This window comes from Neomonachus schauinslandi, chromosome 4 (genome assembly GCF_002201575.2).
Source record: "Neomonachus schauinslandi chromosome 4, ASM220157v2, whole genome shotgun sequence".
Taxonomy (NCBI): Eukaryota; Metazoa; Chordata; class Mammalia; order Carnivora; family Phocidae; genus Neomonachus; species Neomonachus schauinslandi.
Genome location: NC_058406.1, coordinates 31,528,038 through 31,544,032, shown reverse-complemented (window position 1 = coordinate 31,544,032; position 15,995 = coordinate 31,528,038). Strand labels below are relative to the sequence as shown.

Sequence of the window (15,995 nt, the reverse complement as noted above, 5' to 3'; positions counted from 1 at the left end):
TGTGAGTGAGTGTATGAGTATGGGTGTAGGTGAGTGTGTGTGTGAGTGTATGAGTATGGGTGTACATGAGTGTGTGTGGGTGGGTGTATGAGTATGGGTGTATGTGAGTGTGTGTGAGTGTATGAGCATGGGTGTATGTGAGTGTGTGTGTGAGTGTATGAGTATGGGTGTATGTGAGTGTGTGTGTGTGATGTGCCACCTGCTGGCTCCCTCCCGTAGAGTCCCCTCTTCCAGGTCATCCTGTGACATCCTCTCAGCCATAAGCTCATGGCCCCTGCAGAGTAGGACTGAGTCCCAGCTGCTGTCCAGACTGCCTCACCTTCTCCCAGCCACCTCCCTGCGCCCTGCACCTGCCCCGAGTTTGAGTGCCAAGGTCCCTGGGCAGGGACCTGTTGTGTAGCATGAGTGTGGGGCACAGGCAGGCCTCGTGCTGGGTGCTGGGGTCATGCTCAGCTGGCCGAGAGGCCGCACCTCGCCCAAGGCACCCATGCCATCAGACCCCCCAGCCTCAGGCATCAGAAGGCTCTTCTCCTGGAATCACACCAGGAAGCACCCCCTGGCCCCATCAGAGCCTTTCCTGCCCTACTCAGGAGACGTGCACCCCTATAGCATCAGAGGCTAACAAGGCATTTTGATGAGGATCGTATTGTGTGAGCCTCGTGGGCTTCCTTCTAGGTGGAAATAAGAGCATTCTGGTCCAGGTCCAAGAGCGCTGGTGGCCCCGAGGCCTGGCAGGTGGGCTGGCTGCCCCAGGAACTGCCCTAGGAAAGCTTTGGGCCCTAATGTAATGACCCCAGGGGATTCCTGGGGGCAAGGTAGCTGGAATCTGGGTCCTGAGAGCTTTACCACTCATCTGGAGATGTGGTCGGGAGAGCACGCAGGGCTCCTGGTTTCTGACTCTGAGAACAGGGAAGTGGTGGCGGTCCCTCCCACCTCCCCTCACACCGGTGTCCAGGTGGCTTCCAAGCAGACGGTTTTAGCACTCCTGGGAGGTGGACAGGCTTTGGAGCAGGCAGGTTCAGATCCTAGGTCCATATCGTGCTCATGATGGTGATTTAGTTTGTGTAAAGTGCCCGGCACGGACGGAGCGCTCGGCAGGTGGGAGCCACTGAAGCCGCTAGAGTGTGGTTGTTACCTTCTGTCCCTCACGTTGTGACTCTGCGGGCCCAGAGGGGCTGTCCTTTGCGGGCAGAGGCTGGGGCCAAGGCTGGCTCTGGAGCGGAGACCCTCCGTGAACCTGTGGCTTCACTTCCCGGCAGGAAGCACAGGGTCTGCTGCCTCCGGAGGGAAGAGAGGGGGCAGCCGTACTTGGCCGAGGGCAGGGCAGGTGCAAGGGGTCCGTGGTGGATCCCCAGGGCGACTACCCGCACCCCCCCACCGCACTGCCCCCACGCGGTTCTCTCTGGTTCGAGTCCTCCTCGCCCAATATCCACGAAGGGCTGGAGGCGGCTAGGAAGCGTGTGCATCTTCTGAGGTGGGAACCAGCCTCTTCTCCTCCTTTTTTTTTTTCCTTTACCATGACGCCTGTTGCTCATAGGTACAAATCAAACGAAGAGTATGTATATGTGCGAGGCCGCGGCCGAGGGAAATATGTTTGTGAGGAGTGTGGAATTCGCTGCAAGAAGCCCAGCATGCTGAAGAAACACATCCGCACCCACACTGACGTCCGGCCCTATGTGTGCAAGCACTGTCACTTTGCTTTTAAAACCAAAGGTAAGAGACAGTCAGCTGGAGCACTGCCCCGGCCCACTGTAGGGAGCTCCCCTCCAGGAGCCCTAGCACAGAGCTCAGAGGCCCGGACAGCTCTGCCCACCCCCAACACTGCCTGGGCTCCCCAGTGGCAGAGCAGCCGGCTCCAGACTGGGCCGTGGCACCCCCTGGCTGTCCCAGCCTGTCCTCTTGGATCCCACACAGCTCCTCCGCCTGTGTGCTCCCGCCCACCGCCGCCTGGTGGCGCTCTTGCACACGGTTCCTGGTTTTCATTTTCCCTCCTCACCCTGTCCTGCTGCATGTCTCCTTAGCCCTTGATCCACTGAGCTGGTGAGCTCCAGCATCCACACTTGTCACCACCACTCTTGCGACTCCATTCCACTCCGAGCCACTTAGCACACTCGCATGGTCACTTCTCATGGCAGAGCTCACCCCTTCCTCCACCCGCCTCACCACTCAGACCATGTTCCTGCCCACCCGCCCAGCTCCTCTGCAGCTCTCAGCACAGGCCCGCCCGCCCCCCGCCCGGCTGGCAGCCCTGGCCTGCCCGCCCCGGCCACGCCTCGAGGCAGGCTCAGCACAGGCTCTGGCAGTCATCTGAGAAAGGAAGAAGGGTCCCGCTGCAGCTGCCCGGACCCTCGTGTGAACAAGTGAGGCCGAGTCCTCCCCGCGCACTGCGTTGACTGTTCCCGAAGGCTAGGCAGGGAAGACAGGGCTGCTTGCACATCGCTTCCTGGTAGCTGAGCGGAGGGACAGAGGTGAAGCCCAGGAAGACTTGGGGCTCTCGACCCCCCTGATGGCTTCAGCCTCTTGTGCTTTGCAGATTCTTGGGTCAGGGTTTGGGCATGAGGGTCCTGCCTCCCCACTTTGAGCACGTGGGGGGCCTCCATGCCGGCCCCCGCTGGAGCCACATGGCATTTCCGCGGACAGAACCTGAGAGCTGATTCAGCTGTGCCACTTGTTGATCTTTCTTCTGTTGGTCAAGCTGCTTCTAGCCAGAGAGGTCAGGCCAAGCCCTGCAGAGTTCGCCAGCCTTCCTCCCTTCCTCTTCCTCTTGCTGGCCCCCTCCGCGCTCTCTGGACCAGGTCCGGGGCAGCTTACCACATCCCCTGGCTCACGGCCCCTCTCTGCCCGAGCTCCGTCTCTGCTCTCCTAACCCCGTCCACCGACCCGTGCCCTCCTCTGTCCTCTGGCCATCCTTCTCAGTGGACCTCAACCTTTCCCACCTAGGTTTCGGGTGGTGTGGAGGCGCCCTCCCTCCCACTTTCTTTCTCTGATCTTCTGCTCTCTTGGCGTCTCATAAACAATGTTTCAAAGGGTCCCCAGAGAGGACAGATAGTCCTGGAGCCCGGCCCCCCACGTCATGGGTGCATCCAGCCCCAGAGCCCTGCCAGGTCCAAGGCAGCGCAACCCAGCATGCCTTGGCCCTGGATGTGGGCTCTGTCCCCGCTGTGTCCCCTACAGTCCCACTCCCTCTGGCCTTAGGCGGCCAGTGGAACTTTATGGAAGAAGAGAGATGGGAATAGTTGACTGATAATTTAAGTAACAGAGTAAAAAGCCTCTTGTCCAAAACACCCTTGAAGGTGAAGAAAGCGGGTCCCCCCCAACCAAGTGACTGTTAACGCTAGAGCTGTAACAAGAACCTAGGACCCCTACCTCAGGGCATCACCCCCATCACCTTCCTCTCGGTGAGCAGATCCCTTCTCTGGAAGGAATGGCAAAATCAGGTGACTGATCAGGTGGCCTCCAGAGTGGGTCGCAACGGCTGTCCCTGTTTCCAGGCTGTGTCCAGGGGACCACCCTGTTCCGCTCTCGGCGTGAGGAGCCCAGTACTGAGAGTACCTCCCAGCCCAGGGCCATCCAGAGCACCCACAGAACCATCTTGGGGAGCCTTCCCCCTGCCATGTGAGACTAGAAAAACCCGTCTGACTAAGTTCCCAGCCAGAGCAGTCTCTCCAAAGAGGGGTCCCTGTTCAGTTTCCCCCTGCCTTTGTGGAGAGAAAAGGCTTGGTCCCTGGCAGGAACACCTCTTTTCCAGAGCTCTTTCCATTGGAGGCCCTGCCAAGCCTATCCGCAGTCCCTTCCTGGGTCCCTCTGAGCCGGCACAGAGCCCCGGAAGGGCCAGAGGGCATAACCTGAGCAGAGGGGCTGCAGACCCCCCGCATGCCCTGGCCCGTGGCATCCCGGGTGTGCAGGCTCGCCCACACTGCCCCACGGGCCAGGCCCGGGAGGCTCTGTTCTCAGCCAGTGATCAGGGAGTGTTCTGAGCTCTCTTCAAGTGCTCATAGAGGCTTCTAGAAGACAACACCTTCAGAGCCAAAGCAGTAAGCGAATCTGAAATGGTGGACTCTCAAACCGTGACTGCCGAGAGGGGCCGGTCAGGGCTGGGGTGGCCAGCTGCGGCAGAGGAAGCTTGCTCGTGGCTGTCCCTGCACGTGGGGAGTGAGGGAAGGTGCAGGAGGCTGAGGCTCCTGTTCCTCCAGGGCCCATTTGGCCTCCTGGAGCGATGCGCCTTCAGCCATGGCTCGGGAACCTGCGGCGCCTCCTCCCAGGCTCTCGGCTTCCTTCAGGCTGCACACCCTCCCTCCCCTCTCACCCCTGGGCTCCGGCTGGGCCTGGTGCTCCGGAGGCCCCTCCCGCACCACCACCTGGCTGCGCCCAGGCCCAGGGAGCCCTTCCTGTCCGTCTCTGTCTGCCTGTCTGTGTCTCCGTGTCCGTGTCAGACATCGCGGCGGCAGCTCGGGCCCCTGGGCGCGAGCTGAGGTGTCTCGGGGCGGGGCGGGGGGGCACATGGGAAAGGCGGCCAGGATGTCCCTGTGGAGGTTGGGGGGGGTCCCCTTTCCTCTTCTCAGATGGTTCCCGGACGCCAGCGGGGTGGCTGTGCTGCATACAGGCCCTCGCACCGGTCGCCGCAGGGGACAAAGGTGACAGCTGCGGGGGCAGAAGGAGGGCGGTGGGTCCGAGCAGAAGGAGGCAGAGTCATTGGCTGATGCCATCGGCAGAGGTCCCGCCTCTTCCAGACACTCATCATTTTCCATCCGCTTGACTTTCCTCCTTCATTCCAGGACTGGGGGGCCTTTGGCGGGGGTGGGGACGACTGTGAGAAGCTGTGGGCTGTGCCTGGCAAGCCGAGGCTCTGCCCCTTGACAGAGAAGTGATGTCCGAGCCGAAAAAAGGCACCTGCTGCCACGGGGTTCACCTCCCTGAGTTCACAGAAGAAGCCAAGGGAGGGGAGGTCGGGGAGGGCACCGGGAAACACTCGGGGCTGCTCAGCCAGGTCGTCTCCTGTCACCCACACCACACGGCCTGTCCCAGCAGAGTCCCCTCAGACTCCCCGACTCCTCCCTGCAGCCTCCAGGGGCCACCGGCACCTTCTCCTGGAAGCCCCTGAGCCCAGACCGGAGGGTGAAGCCATTCGCCTCTCTGTCCACAGCCAGCACGGCGCCTGGCAGAGTCTCTGGCGCCCAGTACAGGGTGGTGGTCATGCGGGCAGGGGTGGGTTCCCGGCTCGGGAGGGCAGGGGGCTCCACCAGGCAAGCGTCTGCTGTGTGCCAGGCACACTGTGCTGCCCCTCTCCCCGCACTAGCCCATCAGCTCCTCCCAGCACCCCCGAGAGGTAGGTATGACTTCAGAGTTGCGGCAACGGGAGCTCAGAAGGTTAAGAAACTTGCCCAAGAGCACACAGCTAGCAAGCAGCAGAGCCCAAACTCAAACCCGGGGCCAGCAAGCTCCTCAGCCAGCCCTGGTCGATTCTGCCAGTGTGCAGCAAGCAAGACCCCTGGAGCCCCAAAACCTGGTTCTAGACGGGGCTCTGTACGATCGGGGGGCCTGGGCTGGTGGGTTTACTCCGCTGGTCAACAGGAGCCCTCCCGCGGCATCCCAGCAGCTGAGACAATGATCGTGTCTAACGGCATCACGGGGCCCAGAGTTAGAGCAGAAGCAAGAAACCACCCTCCCCCGACCCTGGGCCTGGTGGCGCTTGGGTTCCATGGTCTGTGAGGTTCCTTCCAACACTTTGCTTCTCTGATGAGGAGAGCATTGCCCATATGTGGTGATTGTGCATCCATTGTGTGCTCAGCACCTGACTGTTGAAAAGAGACCTAAACCTTCCTGACGGAACATGTATAGCAAATGATGTCCTAGCCAGAACGAGCAGTGTGAACAATCCTCTGTGGTCTGGGGACAGTGCGCCAGTCCCAGGACCTCAGGAGACCGCTGATATCTCTGGCCCATGGAAGACCCCAGCTGCCTTCACCAGCCCTTGACGTCCTACTCAAGCTTTACTTGCTCATGACAGGGCAGAGGCCCCCAGTGTTAGGTAGGGACCCTTGGGGACCCTCTGGCCCCAGAAAGCTTCTGGAAATTCTGACTCTGCTTTCCCTTTGGCCAGGAGTAAAAGATCCAGGTTTTTGTCTGGTTATAGAAGGAAAATCTGAGTGGGGAAGGGTACAGTCACAGACTAGGAGTAAAGGGAAGAAAGGAAAGAAACAAGTCCCCTTCCATCCCTGCTGCCCTTGACCTACGTACCTCAGGGAATCCCAGGTTAAGGTTTCCATCACCTTCTCAGCAAAACCCTACAAATTCCTTAAAATTCTCAGAATGATTACGAAGCACCCTTTGGTTCACCCGTGGACCCTCTCCTGTTCTACCCACCCACCCATCCATCTACCCTCCCAACTAGCCATTTCTCCCATCTCCTAGTTTGTCTTCCTATCCATAGATCTTTCCACTTCTTCGCTCGTCCTGTCTGTTCCTCCTGTTCTCACATCTGTCCTCCCACCAATCCATCCTTCCATCCACCTGCCCAGTCCTTTATCTTCCCGTCTGCCCCTCCTGCATGTAGCCCCTCACCCGTGCAGCCCAACCCGCCACTCTCCCATTCACCCCTGCCTCTCTCCTCCTCTCCAGTTCTCCAGCTCCCCACCTGTTTATGAGCCCATTTTCCAGCTATCCTCCTATTTATTTTTTTCATCTAACCATCTATTCCGCATCTGTCTCTCCATCCAGTGCCCTGTCCATCTGTCCATATTCTTCCTGTTCTTCCTTCACTCCATTTTTCCTCTTATCCACTTACCCATCTGCCCGTCCGTCCATCCATCATCCATCCATCCACCCACCCACCAGTCTCTCCGTGCATCGTTGAAGTGTCCATTCTTCTCTCTTCCATCCATCTAGTCAAACTTGCCAACTAATAAGCTCAGTGAGACAGGGCACCTGACTCGGGGCACTTAGGATTATCATATGAACCATCATGTGCAAATGTAGCAATCTGCAGGCCACAGTGAGACCATCAAAATTTGGAGGTGGCTGCTGAGCCCAAAGGAACATCCTGAGGCATCTGGGGTGCTCTGCCTCTCCTTCCCAGGGTGCTCCTGCCCGCAGAGGTTTATGGCAGAACTGCCGCCCCTGCTCATCAGCTGTGGGGCTGGACGGACCGGTTAGGGCAGAGTCAGGGATGGAGTGAGCAGAGCCTTTGCCCAGCCCTCCCTGCCTGTGTCTACACAGCACAGTGACCTGGGGGAAACGGAGGCCCAGGACAGGACTTCTCTAAGGAAGGTAGGGCTTGGGCCCCAGCTTTGTGGCTCACAGGTCCCTGTCCAGCAGACTTCCCTACACCTTCTGCTCTTTCTCCGTTTCTAACAGTAACTTTGTCCTGGTTCCTCTTCCTATACCCTGTGGGTTGCCACTATGTGTAGCCTCAGTCGGAAGGGCATCCTCAGTACCCACCCAGCTCATCGGTTAACGGTCCCTCTGGGAATCCCAGCATCTGAGAAGGCCAAAAATCCTGCTCAATGGGGGTCACTAGCTGCTGGGCCCAGAGTTAAACCCAAAGCGGAAAAACCTATTACACATGAGTTGTCTTTTTAATTTCTTTTTTGTTTGTTTTTTAACCAGCATCTCGCTTCCTCATTACACCCTCTGCCCTCTCCCAGCCCTCTCCCAGTCCCCTCCCCGCCCTCCCCCAGCTCCTGGGTACTGTCCTGAATGGTGGCTGTGGGGCTCCTCCCAGGCTGAGCACCTGGGTGCAAGGATGTCCCGGCACCCCCCCGGCCCCCCTGGCCCCTTCCAGCCCCTGCAGCCCAAGGGGCCCTGACAGGTCTTCGAAGCCACAGCCTGCCCGCCAGGCACTGTGTCTGCGAGCCCCGGGCCCACGCTGGCCCCCTGCCCCGCGGCCGAGCCTGAGTCCCTTCTCATTTCTTTCCAGGGAATCTGACTAAGCACATGAAGTCGAAGGCCCACAGCAAAAAGTGCCAAGAGACAGGGGTGCTGGAGGAGCAGGAAGCCGAAGAAGGTAACCAACTGCCAACTCCCTCCTCCCTGCCTCTTCCCCCCCTCGCCACCTCCCCCTCTTCCTCTGCCTGCCCCTCCACCTGTCCCCATGCCCTCCCTTCCCTTCTGTCCTCTCCCTGCTCTCTCTCCCTCTTCCAGGCCCTCCCCTACAGTTTTCCCACCTACTGGGAGAAAAAGGTTAAATTCACAGGGGGGTCACCTCTGCCCCTCCAAACACAGTCCCTGCTGTGCCGTCCTAGTGAGTGTGTGCTACCATCTACCAAGGAGGTGGCATGCCTGACACCTTGCAGGTGCTCAGTGAATGTGTGTTGAATAAACTAGCACATGAGTAATCGTAGTTAACATTGCCTGAGCACCCACTCTGTGGCAGGAGCGTTGTAGACACGTGCTGTGAATTATTCATAAATCCTCCCGGTGATGCCGTAACGTACATACTCTTACACACTCCCACACCCGCACCCACACCTCCATACTCTGGGCCTGAGCCTGACACCTGGGTCTTTTCGAACTTGGGAAGCTTTCAAGAGAGCCAAAGCCAGACCTGACAGCCCCTTGCCACCTCCCCATCTCATCCCACATCCCCAGCACCGCACCATGGCCAAAGTCCTCCATCAGCAAGAGGCACATTAGAGCCTACTTCTGCAAAAGCCCAGCAGAGGAGAGGGGGAGTCAAAGGCCCTGGTCAGCCACAGCTTCCGGGGAGGAGGCCAGACGGACTGTGGCAGGTGGACAGTGTCTCCCCCTCCCCACCCCGGGCAAAGGGAGGTCAGGGAGGCCAGGGGCATTCCTCCTGTACCCAGCAACCCTTTGGCCAGATTCCCTAAAATCAGAATCAGGATTTAGAGTGTGACAAAGGGGGGTGTGTGTATGTGTGTGTATGTGTGTGCATGTGTCTTTGTTTTTCTGATTTCAAGATCTATATACAGTCTTACAAAAGAGTTAAAGCACGTTTCCTTTTAGGAGGAATAAATCACCTCTACTGAACTGAACACAGTGAACATGGGGCTGTTGCCACCAAAATGAGAATGTGGGGTTACCATGCTTACCAGAATGCACGTTAGGCCATTTACACCTGTTGTCTCACTGAGTCCTCATAACTAGCGGTAGAAACTTGTGTTGCCCCATTTTAGGTTGAGAAAAGTAAAGCTCAGACAGGTAAAGGCGGCTGCTCAAGGTCACACAAAATGCTGGCTGCACACCACCCCAGTGCCTGGTGGGCTGGACCTAGGGGAGCCAGAGCCCGAGTGCAGAGCCCACCCTGGGTGAGAGTCAAGAGGTTGCAACTTGCACCTCACTGAGGGTCCCCTGAGGGACCCAGGGCTGGTCCCTGCCCCTCTCCCAATCTCATTTTCCCAATGAGGCAAAAAAGGATAACCATACCCACCTTGTTTGAGGATAAAATCAGTGCATTTGTTCTAGAAATATTTACTGAGCACCTGCCCTGTCCCAGGCTCTGTTCAAGCTGCTGGAGATCCCACAGTGAATAGAACTATGTTTTATTCTGGAAGCTTACATTCTCGAAGGGAGCAGGGCAGTGAACAAATGCGGAATAGGGCAGGGTCAATGAGTAGGAAGAAAAAATGTGAGTGAGGGGCTGGGAGATGTGGGGAGGGTTCACTCTGGTAGGTGTGAGCAGAGAACGTGAAGGGAGGGGTGAGGAAGCTGGCAGGGGTGGGGGTGGGGGTCTGGGGAAAGGCTCTCCCTGCAGAGGGAACAGAAGGTCCAGAGCTCCCGAGGACCCAAGTGGGGGGAGATGAACTCAGAGAACAAGGCCATGAAGGTCAAGGGACTGGCTTGGCAGTGCAGCGGAGTAATGTCCCCCAACTTTCAGTGACTCTGTGTGCAGAGGACGGTCGAGAAGGGGTGCGGCTGGAGGCAGTTGTCAGGCCGAGCACACGTTGGCTTGGACTGGGTGGAGGTGGGGAGAAGTGGTAGGGTTCTGGAAACATTCTGCAAGTGGAACGGACAGGTTTTGCTACCACGAAGGGGGACTGGTGGTGGCATGAGAAAAAAGGAGCCAAGGATAAGTCCGAGGTTTATGGCTTAAGAAAGTGGAAGGACGGAGTTGCCACTTCCCATGATGATGAGGAAGGTTCGGGGAGGATCCTGTCTGCTAGACACCAAGTGGCGCTGGGGAGCACAGCCTGGAAACCACCGCCTCCCTGTGGCCAGGTCCCCACCGCAGCCGCACCCCTGACAGTGAGGAGGTTGGGCACCAGCGCCACCGTGTGGCCAGACCCCCTCGGCGTCCTCGCAGGCTTCATTCTGCATCTCCTCCTTGGTCCCAGGCCTGGAGCTGGCTGGGCTTTGTGGATGGCGCCTTGCGGGTGATCCCAGCAGTGGACTGGCAGCGCCATGGGGGGCGCTGGGGATGGGCCCCCCAGGCAAAGGCATCCTATACAGCCCTGCAGGAGCCCAGGTCACAGGGGACCCTTGGCTTCCATCATTCCTGCCTTGGGTGCCTAGGGCAGGCCACTCTGGGCCTCCACGTCCTCATCGGTGAAGAGGCTGTTTAGGAGCCCTCCCTGCTGGATATCAAGGGGATACTGGTCTTGACTCTCCCTCACTAGTAAAATTACTCCTCTGACCATCAACCGTGAGATGCTTGCAACGCTGATCATCTGCTTGGGGTATGGGGGTACTTGAGATGCCTGCTAAGTTTTATTGCGTACTTACTATGTGTCAGACCCTCATTATCCTCCCACCAGCTTCATGAGGCGATTTTTACTGCTCTTACCCCCATTTTATAGATGAGGAAACTGAACATAAAGTCAATTATACAACATCACACAGCAAGGAAGGGTAAAGCTGGGATCCAAACCCAGACCATTTCCTGCTTCTCGGTGCATAAACATCATTTTCATACTGGCAATGTAATAATGCAAGGGTTGTAAACCTTAGTCCTGACTCAGCCACTATCCCTTGGCTGATCTTGGGGAGGAAGCCCTTGCCCCCTCTGGGCCTGGATTTCCCCATATGTAAATGAGGGGTGAGGCTAGGCTAACTGCTGGGTCTGAAATAGGTCTGAGGCAGGGCATGAGGCACTGCAACTATGTGTTTTGCATACCCTCCTCCCCCCATCCACATCCCTCCTTCCTTCCCCTCTGCTCCCGGCTGTCAGGAGACCTGCCCTTGGTCCCTTGGCCCGCCCTTCACCTGCCAACCCGTTTCACCCCATGGTTTTTGACCCACCATCATCCACTTCAGGCATCTTACCGCTGCATGCTGAGCTATTCGGAAGCACGAACGCTAGGCTTTCCAGCCCCAGGGCCGCTGGGCATGGTGGAGTTTGGAAGCCCGGCTGCAGCCATGGTCCGAGCGAGCTTGTGTGTCCAGCTCTCTTGGTCGGTGGTGGAATGGGTGTGCTGTGTCCAAGTGAAGCAGTGGGGCTGGCGATGCGCCCGGAGAGGGGCCAGTAGGACCCAAACCCTCAGGAGCCTGACAGGTGGGCCAGATGTTAGCAGAGCTCTCCCCCGAGTCCTGACTGCTGCGCATCTCAGAGATGCCCACACTAGACTGGTGTCATGTTCGAAGTGACCCGGCTGGTTGGGGCTGCCCCACCAGCAGCCAGACCAGGAGGTATTCCAGAGCTCCATTCCCTCCTGGCTGGGGGCGGCAGGAATTCTGCAAGTGCAACAGGTCCTTTGGACAAGAGCAGCGGGGATGGGACCCTGCTCTGCCGTCTGAGGCCAGCTTAGCCACCACCTCCCCTCGTCCCCCCCAGAGGCCAGGACCTGCCCCCTGCCCGACGCTACTGCGCCAGCCAGCAGCAGCCTGGCCATGGTGGCAGATGTGTGTTTAGACTGAGCACGGCTGGAGCTCCTGGGCTGGCCAGCCTGGCTGCTGGGTCCCAGGATGATAGATTTCTTCATGAGCGTATTGTGGGGCCGTAATTATTTGAGCCATTTCTCTGTGCCAGGTGTGTGTTTACTCCTCCTGGCCAACCCGGTGAGGGAGGTGAGACGGTCACATTCATTTGACAAACGGGGAGATGACAGCACAGCAAGGTGACTTCACGGGCTCAGCGGGGAGCCAGCACTGACATCCTAGTGAAGAGACAAACTAACAAAAAGGGTTGTCTCCTTTGCTAGGGTTCAGTCCCAGCCCTGGGACTTATCTTACTTGAGCAAGCTACTTAATCTTGCTTACCTTGGTTCCCTCATCTGTAACATGAAGATAAGAACAATGCCAACCTCCCGAGATCATTTGAGAACTAGATGAATTAACACACGTGAAGGTCTTAGAAGGAACCTGGCACAGGGTAGATTACAAGGTAACTGTTGTTCACTGGGATTCTTGACGAAGTGTTCCCATACCTGTGGTGGCCCCCATCCTCTCCACAAGCTCGAGCCATGACCACAACTGTCAGGCCCGGCTTGCAAACAAGGACACGGGCACAGAGGGCAGCGTGTGGGGCCGGCTGTGATGCCGGGGTCTCCTTTGTCCACCCCTCAGGAACCAGTGATGACCCGTTCCAGGACTCAGAAGGGCGAGAGGGCTCAGAGGCCGTGGCGGAGCACCAGTTTTCAGACCTGGAGGACTCGGACTCGGACTCGGACCTGGACGAAGATGAGGATGAGGATGAAGAGGAGAGCCAGGACGAACCATCGGGACCGGCCTCAGAGGCACCCCTGCCTGGCCCGCCGGCCCTGCTGCCGGCAGACTCCTCCCCCGGTCCGGGCCCTCAGCCCCCAGATGCCACCTCGGGTAGCCAGGCCACGCGGGGCAGCTCGGGGTTGGAAGCCGAGCGCTTGGCAGCCGGCAGCTGCTCCATGTCCAGCCAAAGCGCCCTGTGCCTCCCCCGGCTGGGACCGGCCCCTTCGGGCCCTGTGGAGAAGGACACAGGCTCAGCCCTGAGCTCCAAGGCTGTGTCCCCAAGGAGGCCGTGGTCCCCAAGCAAAGAAGCAGGCAGCCGCCCACAACTGACCCACAAACACTCACTAAGCAAAAGCGACTTGTCTCCCCAGCGACACTCACCGGCCCGAGAGCCACAGGCCTCCGCCCCCAGCCCGCCTGGCCCCCAGCCGGGCCCTCTTCCTTGTGGGTCTCCACGACTCGAGCTATCTCCTCTCACCCCCCGCCCCCTGGGAAGAGAACTGCCCTCTCGAGCGCATCCGCCCCCCGAACGCAAGGGGGCCCCAGACCCGGGCCCCCCCAGACACTCACCCACCAGGAGACGGTCCCCGGGCCAGGCCGACTCACCACCACGGTCAGCGCTGCCAGGGAAGTGGGCCTGGGCTGGGCCGGGCAGCCCCTCAGCAGGCGAACGCAGCCCGGGCTCGGGGCTGGCCCCGCGGGCTCTCCACCCGCCCGCGCCTCTACCTCACAAGCTTCTTGGCAGAAGCCCCGAGACCTGCGCCTCCACGTGGGTGAGTTCCTGCCCCTGAGCAGCTGTGCTGCTCGTCCCTGATCGGGGTGGGGGGGTGGGGAGGGGGGCTCAGTGCACTCCTGCACCCCTCCCTGAGGCATCAGACCCATAGCTACACAGCCCTGCCAGCTTGGTGATTGCTAACAACATAGCAGAGGTTTGTGGGGCGCCTCCTGGGGCAGGCACCACACCGGGGCCCCCGAAGCCGGCCAGGGTGGCCTCAGAAGCAGCAGAGCGTGGGCGCTGTGGCTGGCCTTGGATGCAGGCGGAAAAATGCTGGTGCCATTCCCCTCCCAGCCCCCCAACCCCACATCTCCAACAGCCCTGTCACCAGCAGCCTCAGAGACACCACAACCAACGCCATCCCTGCCCAACCATCAGCACCGTCACTGTCAACTTACCTTTACCTCCCAGTGCCTTCTCTGTCGCCATATTGTCATAACCCAACACCACCCTTCCCTACCAGCAGCATCGACACCATCAGAGGCTCAAGCTCCTGGAGGAACACGGGCTGCGAATCTTTCCTTGGTCTTTAATTTTGGGGCCACATCACAATTCCTGATGGGGTGGGAGAAGGTAAAGAACCTAGAGTGGGACCTCACATCCAAGGGTAGAGTTGGGTCAAGACCACTCTAGGAACAGGAGAGGCAGCAGAACCAAGATAGAGGGTCAGGCGCGCTGGCCAGAAGCACGAAGACCAGGGGGCCGCGTGTGCTCATGGTCGCCGCAGGGCTGGGGACAGCCTGCCTCAGAGAGTGCACCAGCACAGGGAAGCACCACAGGCAGGGAGTCGGGGCTCAGCTCCCGCCCCAGCTCAGCCAGGACTCCTGTGTGGTCTCAGACGAGCCCCTGACCCCTCATCTTGAGGCCTTGGGGTCTCCACGTGCCAGCACGCAGCCCTTGCCTTACCCTGTCTTATTTTCTGACCCCAGCAGAAGGCCGCATCCTGGAGTCCCACCTGCTCACCTGGCCCTGCTCATCCTCCCTCCTCCCGACCCTTCTCGGCCCCCCATGACTTCCACGGCCACACCCCAGCCCGGACAGAGGAGAACATCTTCAGCCACCTCCCTCTGCACTCTCAGCACTTGAGCCGTGCCCCGTGCCCCCTGATTCCCATTGGCGGGATCCAGATGGTGCAGGCCCGGCCGGGGGCCCACCCCACCCTGCTGCCGGGGCCCACCGCCGCCTGGGTCAGTGGCTTCTCAGGAGGTGGCAGTGACCTGACAGGGGCCCGGGAGGCCCAGGAGCGAGGCCGCTGGAGTCCCACTGAGAGCTCATCAGCCTCCGTGTCCCCTGTGGCTAAGGTATCCAAATTCACACTCTCATCGGAGCTGGAGGGCAGGGACTACCCCAAGGAGAGGGAGAGGACGAGTGGGGGCCTGGGCAGACCTCCTGACTGGGAGCCCCGAGTGGCTGAGGTGCCCGCAGAGCCCGTGCCCACCCACAGCCCCTGCACCCCGCACGAGGCCTCGCCCCGGCTACCCCAAGGCCACAGGCCAGAGTCCTGGAGCCCCCGCTTGGAGTCACCACACACGTTGGCCAACCCCGTGGCCTCCACCGCCTCGCCCCTGGACCGCAGCAGTTCCGTAGGCTGCCTGGCAGAGACCTCCGCTCGCTTCCCAGCCCGGAGGAGGAACCTCTCTGGGGAACCCAGGACCAGTCAGGGCTCCCCCGAGCCCTCAGGAAGTGGGGGGCCTGGGGCACTTCCACACCAGCCCAAGGACAGGGGCCCCCCAAGCACTTAGCCTCTCTCCGCCTGCTTCAGCATCTGGCTTCCGGTGTTCAGCAACAGACGTTTCCAGCCAGCTTCCTCGAATCATCTCGCTCTCATGGGCTCCCTCTCCCATCTGTCCATCTGTCCAAGCAGCTTCTGCTCAGCCCCCAACTGTTCTATCTTCCCACGTATGCAGTTACCTGTGCCTTTTTCTATACCTTTTGTTGCTTGAAAAGAAACAAACAAAACACACGCACACATAAAAAAAAAAAAAAAAAACATGAGGAGTTTGAGGCTGTGAATATTTTGTGCTTTTTTGAGAAAGGGTGTAGGTGGGGCCTCAGCCTGGGCCACTGTGGTCTGCAGCCACCCCCCCCAAGGCTGGCAAGAGGTAGCCACTTGCTGAGGGAAAGGGGGATGCACTGAAGGAGAAAAAAAAAGCAAGAAACTTTAAAAAATATATAATTAAATGTAAAAGCAAGCACTCCTATGTACAGATGTTTATGGTTCCTATTTATTGCTGCTTCATTCCATCCCATTCCACCCCAGCTAGTGGCCACGCTCTCTGCCAGCAGAAAGGCCAGTGGCCCATGGCAGGGGGCCACAGGCAGGGGGACCCCACTCAGCCTCCACAGGTAGGCCCAGAAAACCCCAGTTTTCTTTTTCCGAAGGAAAAGAAAATATTACCTTTCTTAGGATTTCAACACAAATAAGAGGAGCAGATAGGAGGTAGGAGCTTGCTGGTTTCCCCCAGGGCTCCCTGATGCCCAGGTGGCCTGAGTTGTGGACCCATCCTGGCATCCTGACAAATTCCCCTGGTCCCCCACCCTCAACCCCTCCCCTCCACCCCCCACCCCTAGCCCCTAAGCTGCGAAAGGAGCCCTGACTGTTCATCTCCTGGTTCCCAAAGCA

At 59.1% G+C, this 15,995-nt stretch overlaps 1 protein-coding gene across 2 annotated transcripts in view; it reads left to right on the top strand.

Moving 5' to 3' along the window:
* HIVEP3 (HIVEP zinc finger 3) overlaps nucleotides 1–15,648 on the top strand; it is a 60,516-nt gene extending 44,868 nt beyond the window's left edge. The window contains exons 3-6 of one of the 2 annotated variants that reach the window (XM_021683767.1): nucleotides 1,538–1,713; nucleotides 7,916–8,002; nucleotides 12,457–13,370; nucleotides 14,305–15,648. In XM_021683767.1, the coding sequence (XP_021539442.1) occupies nucleotides 1,538–1,713; nucleotides 7,916–8,002; nucleotides 12,457–13,370; nucleotides 14,305–15,114 (1,987 nt within the window). In that variant the 3' untranslated portion in view covers nucleotides 15,115–15,648. Of the gene's footprint in view, nucleotides 1–1,537; nucleotides 1,714–7,915; nucleotides 8,003–12,456; nucleotides 13,371–14,301 lie in introns of both variants that reach the window. The other variant, XM_021683768.1, reaches the window with a different exon arrangement.
* The last annotated feature ends 347 nt before the right edge of the window (nucleotides 15,649–15,995 follow it).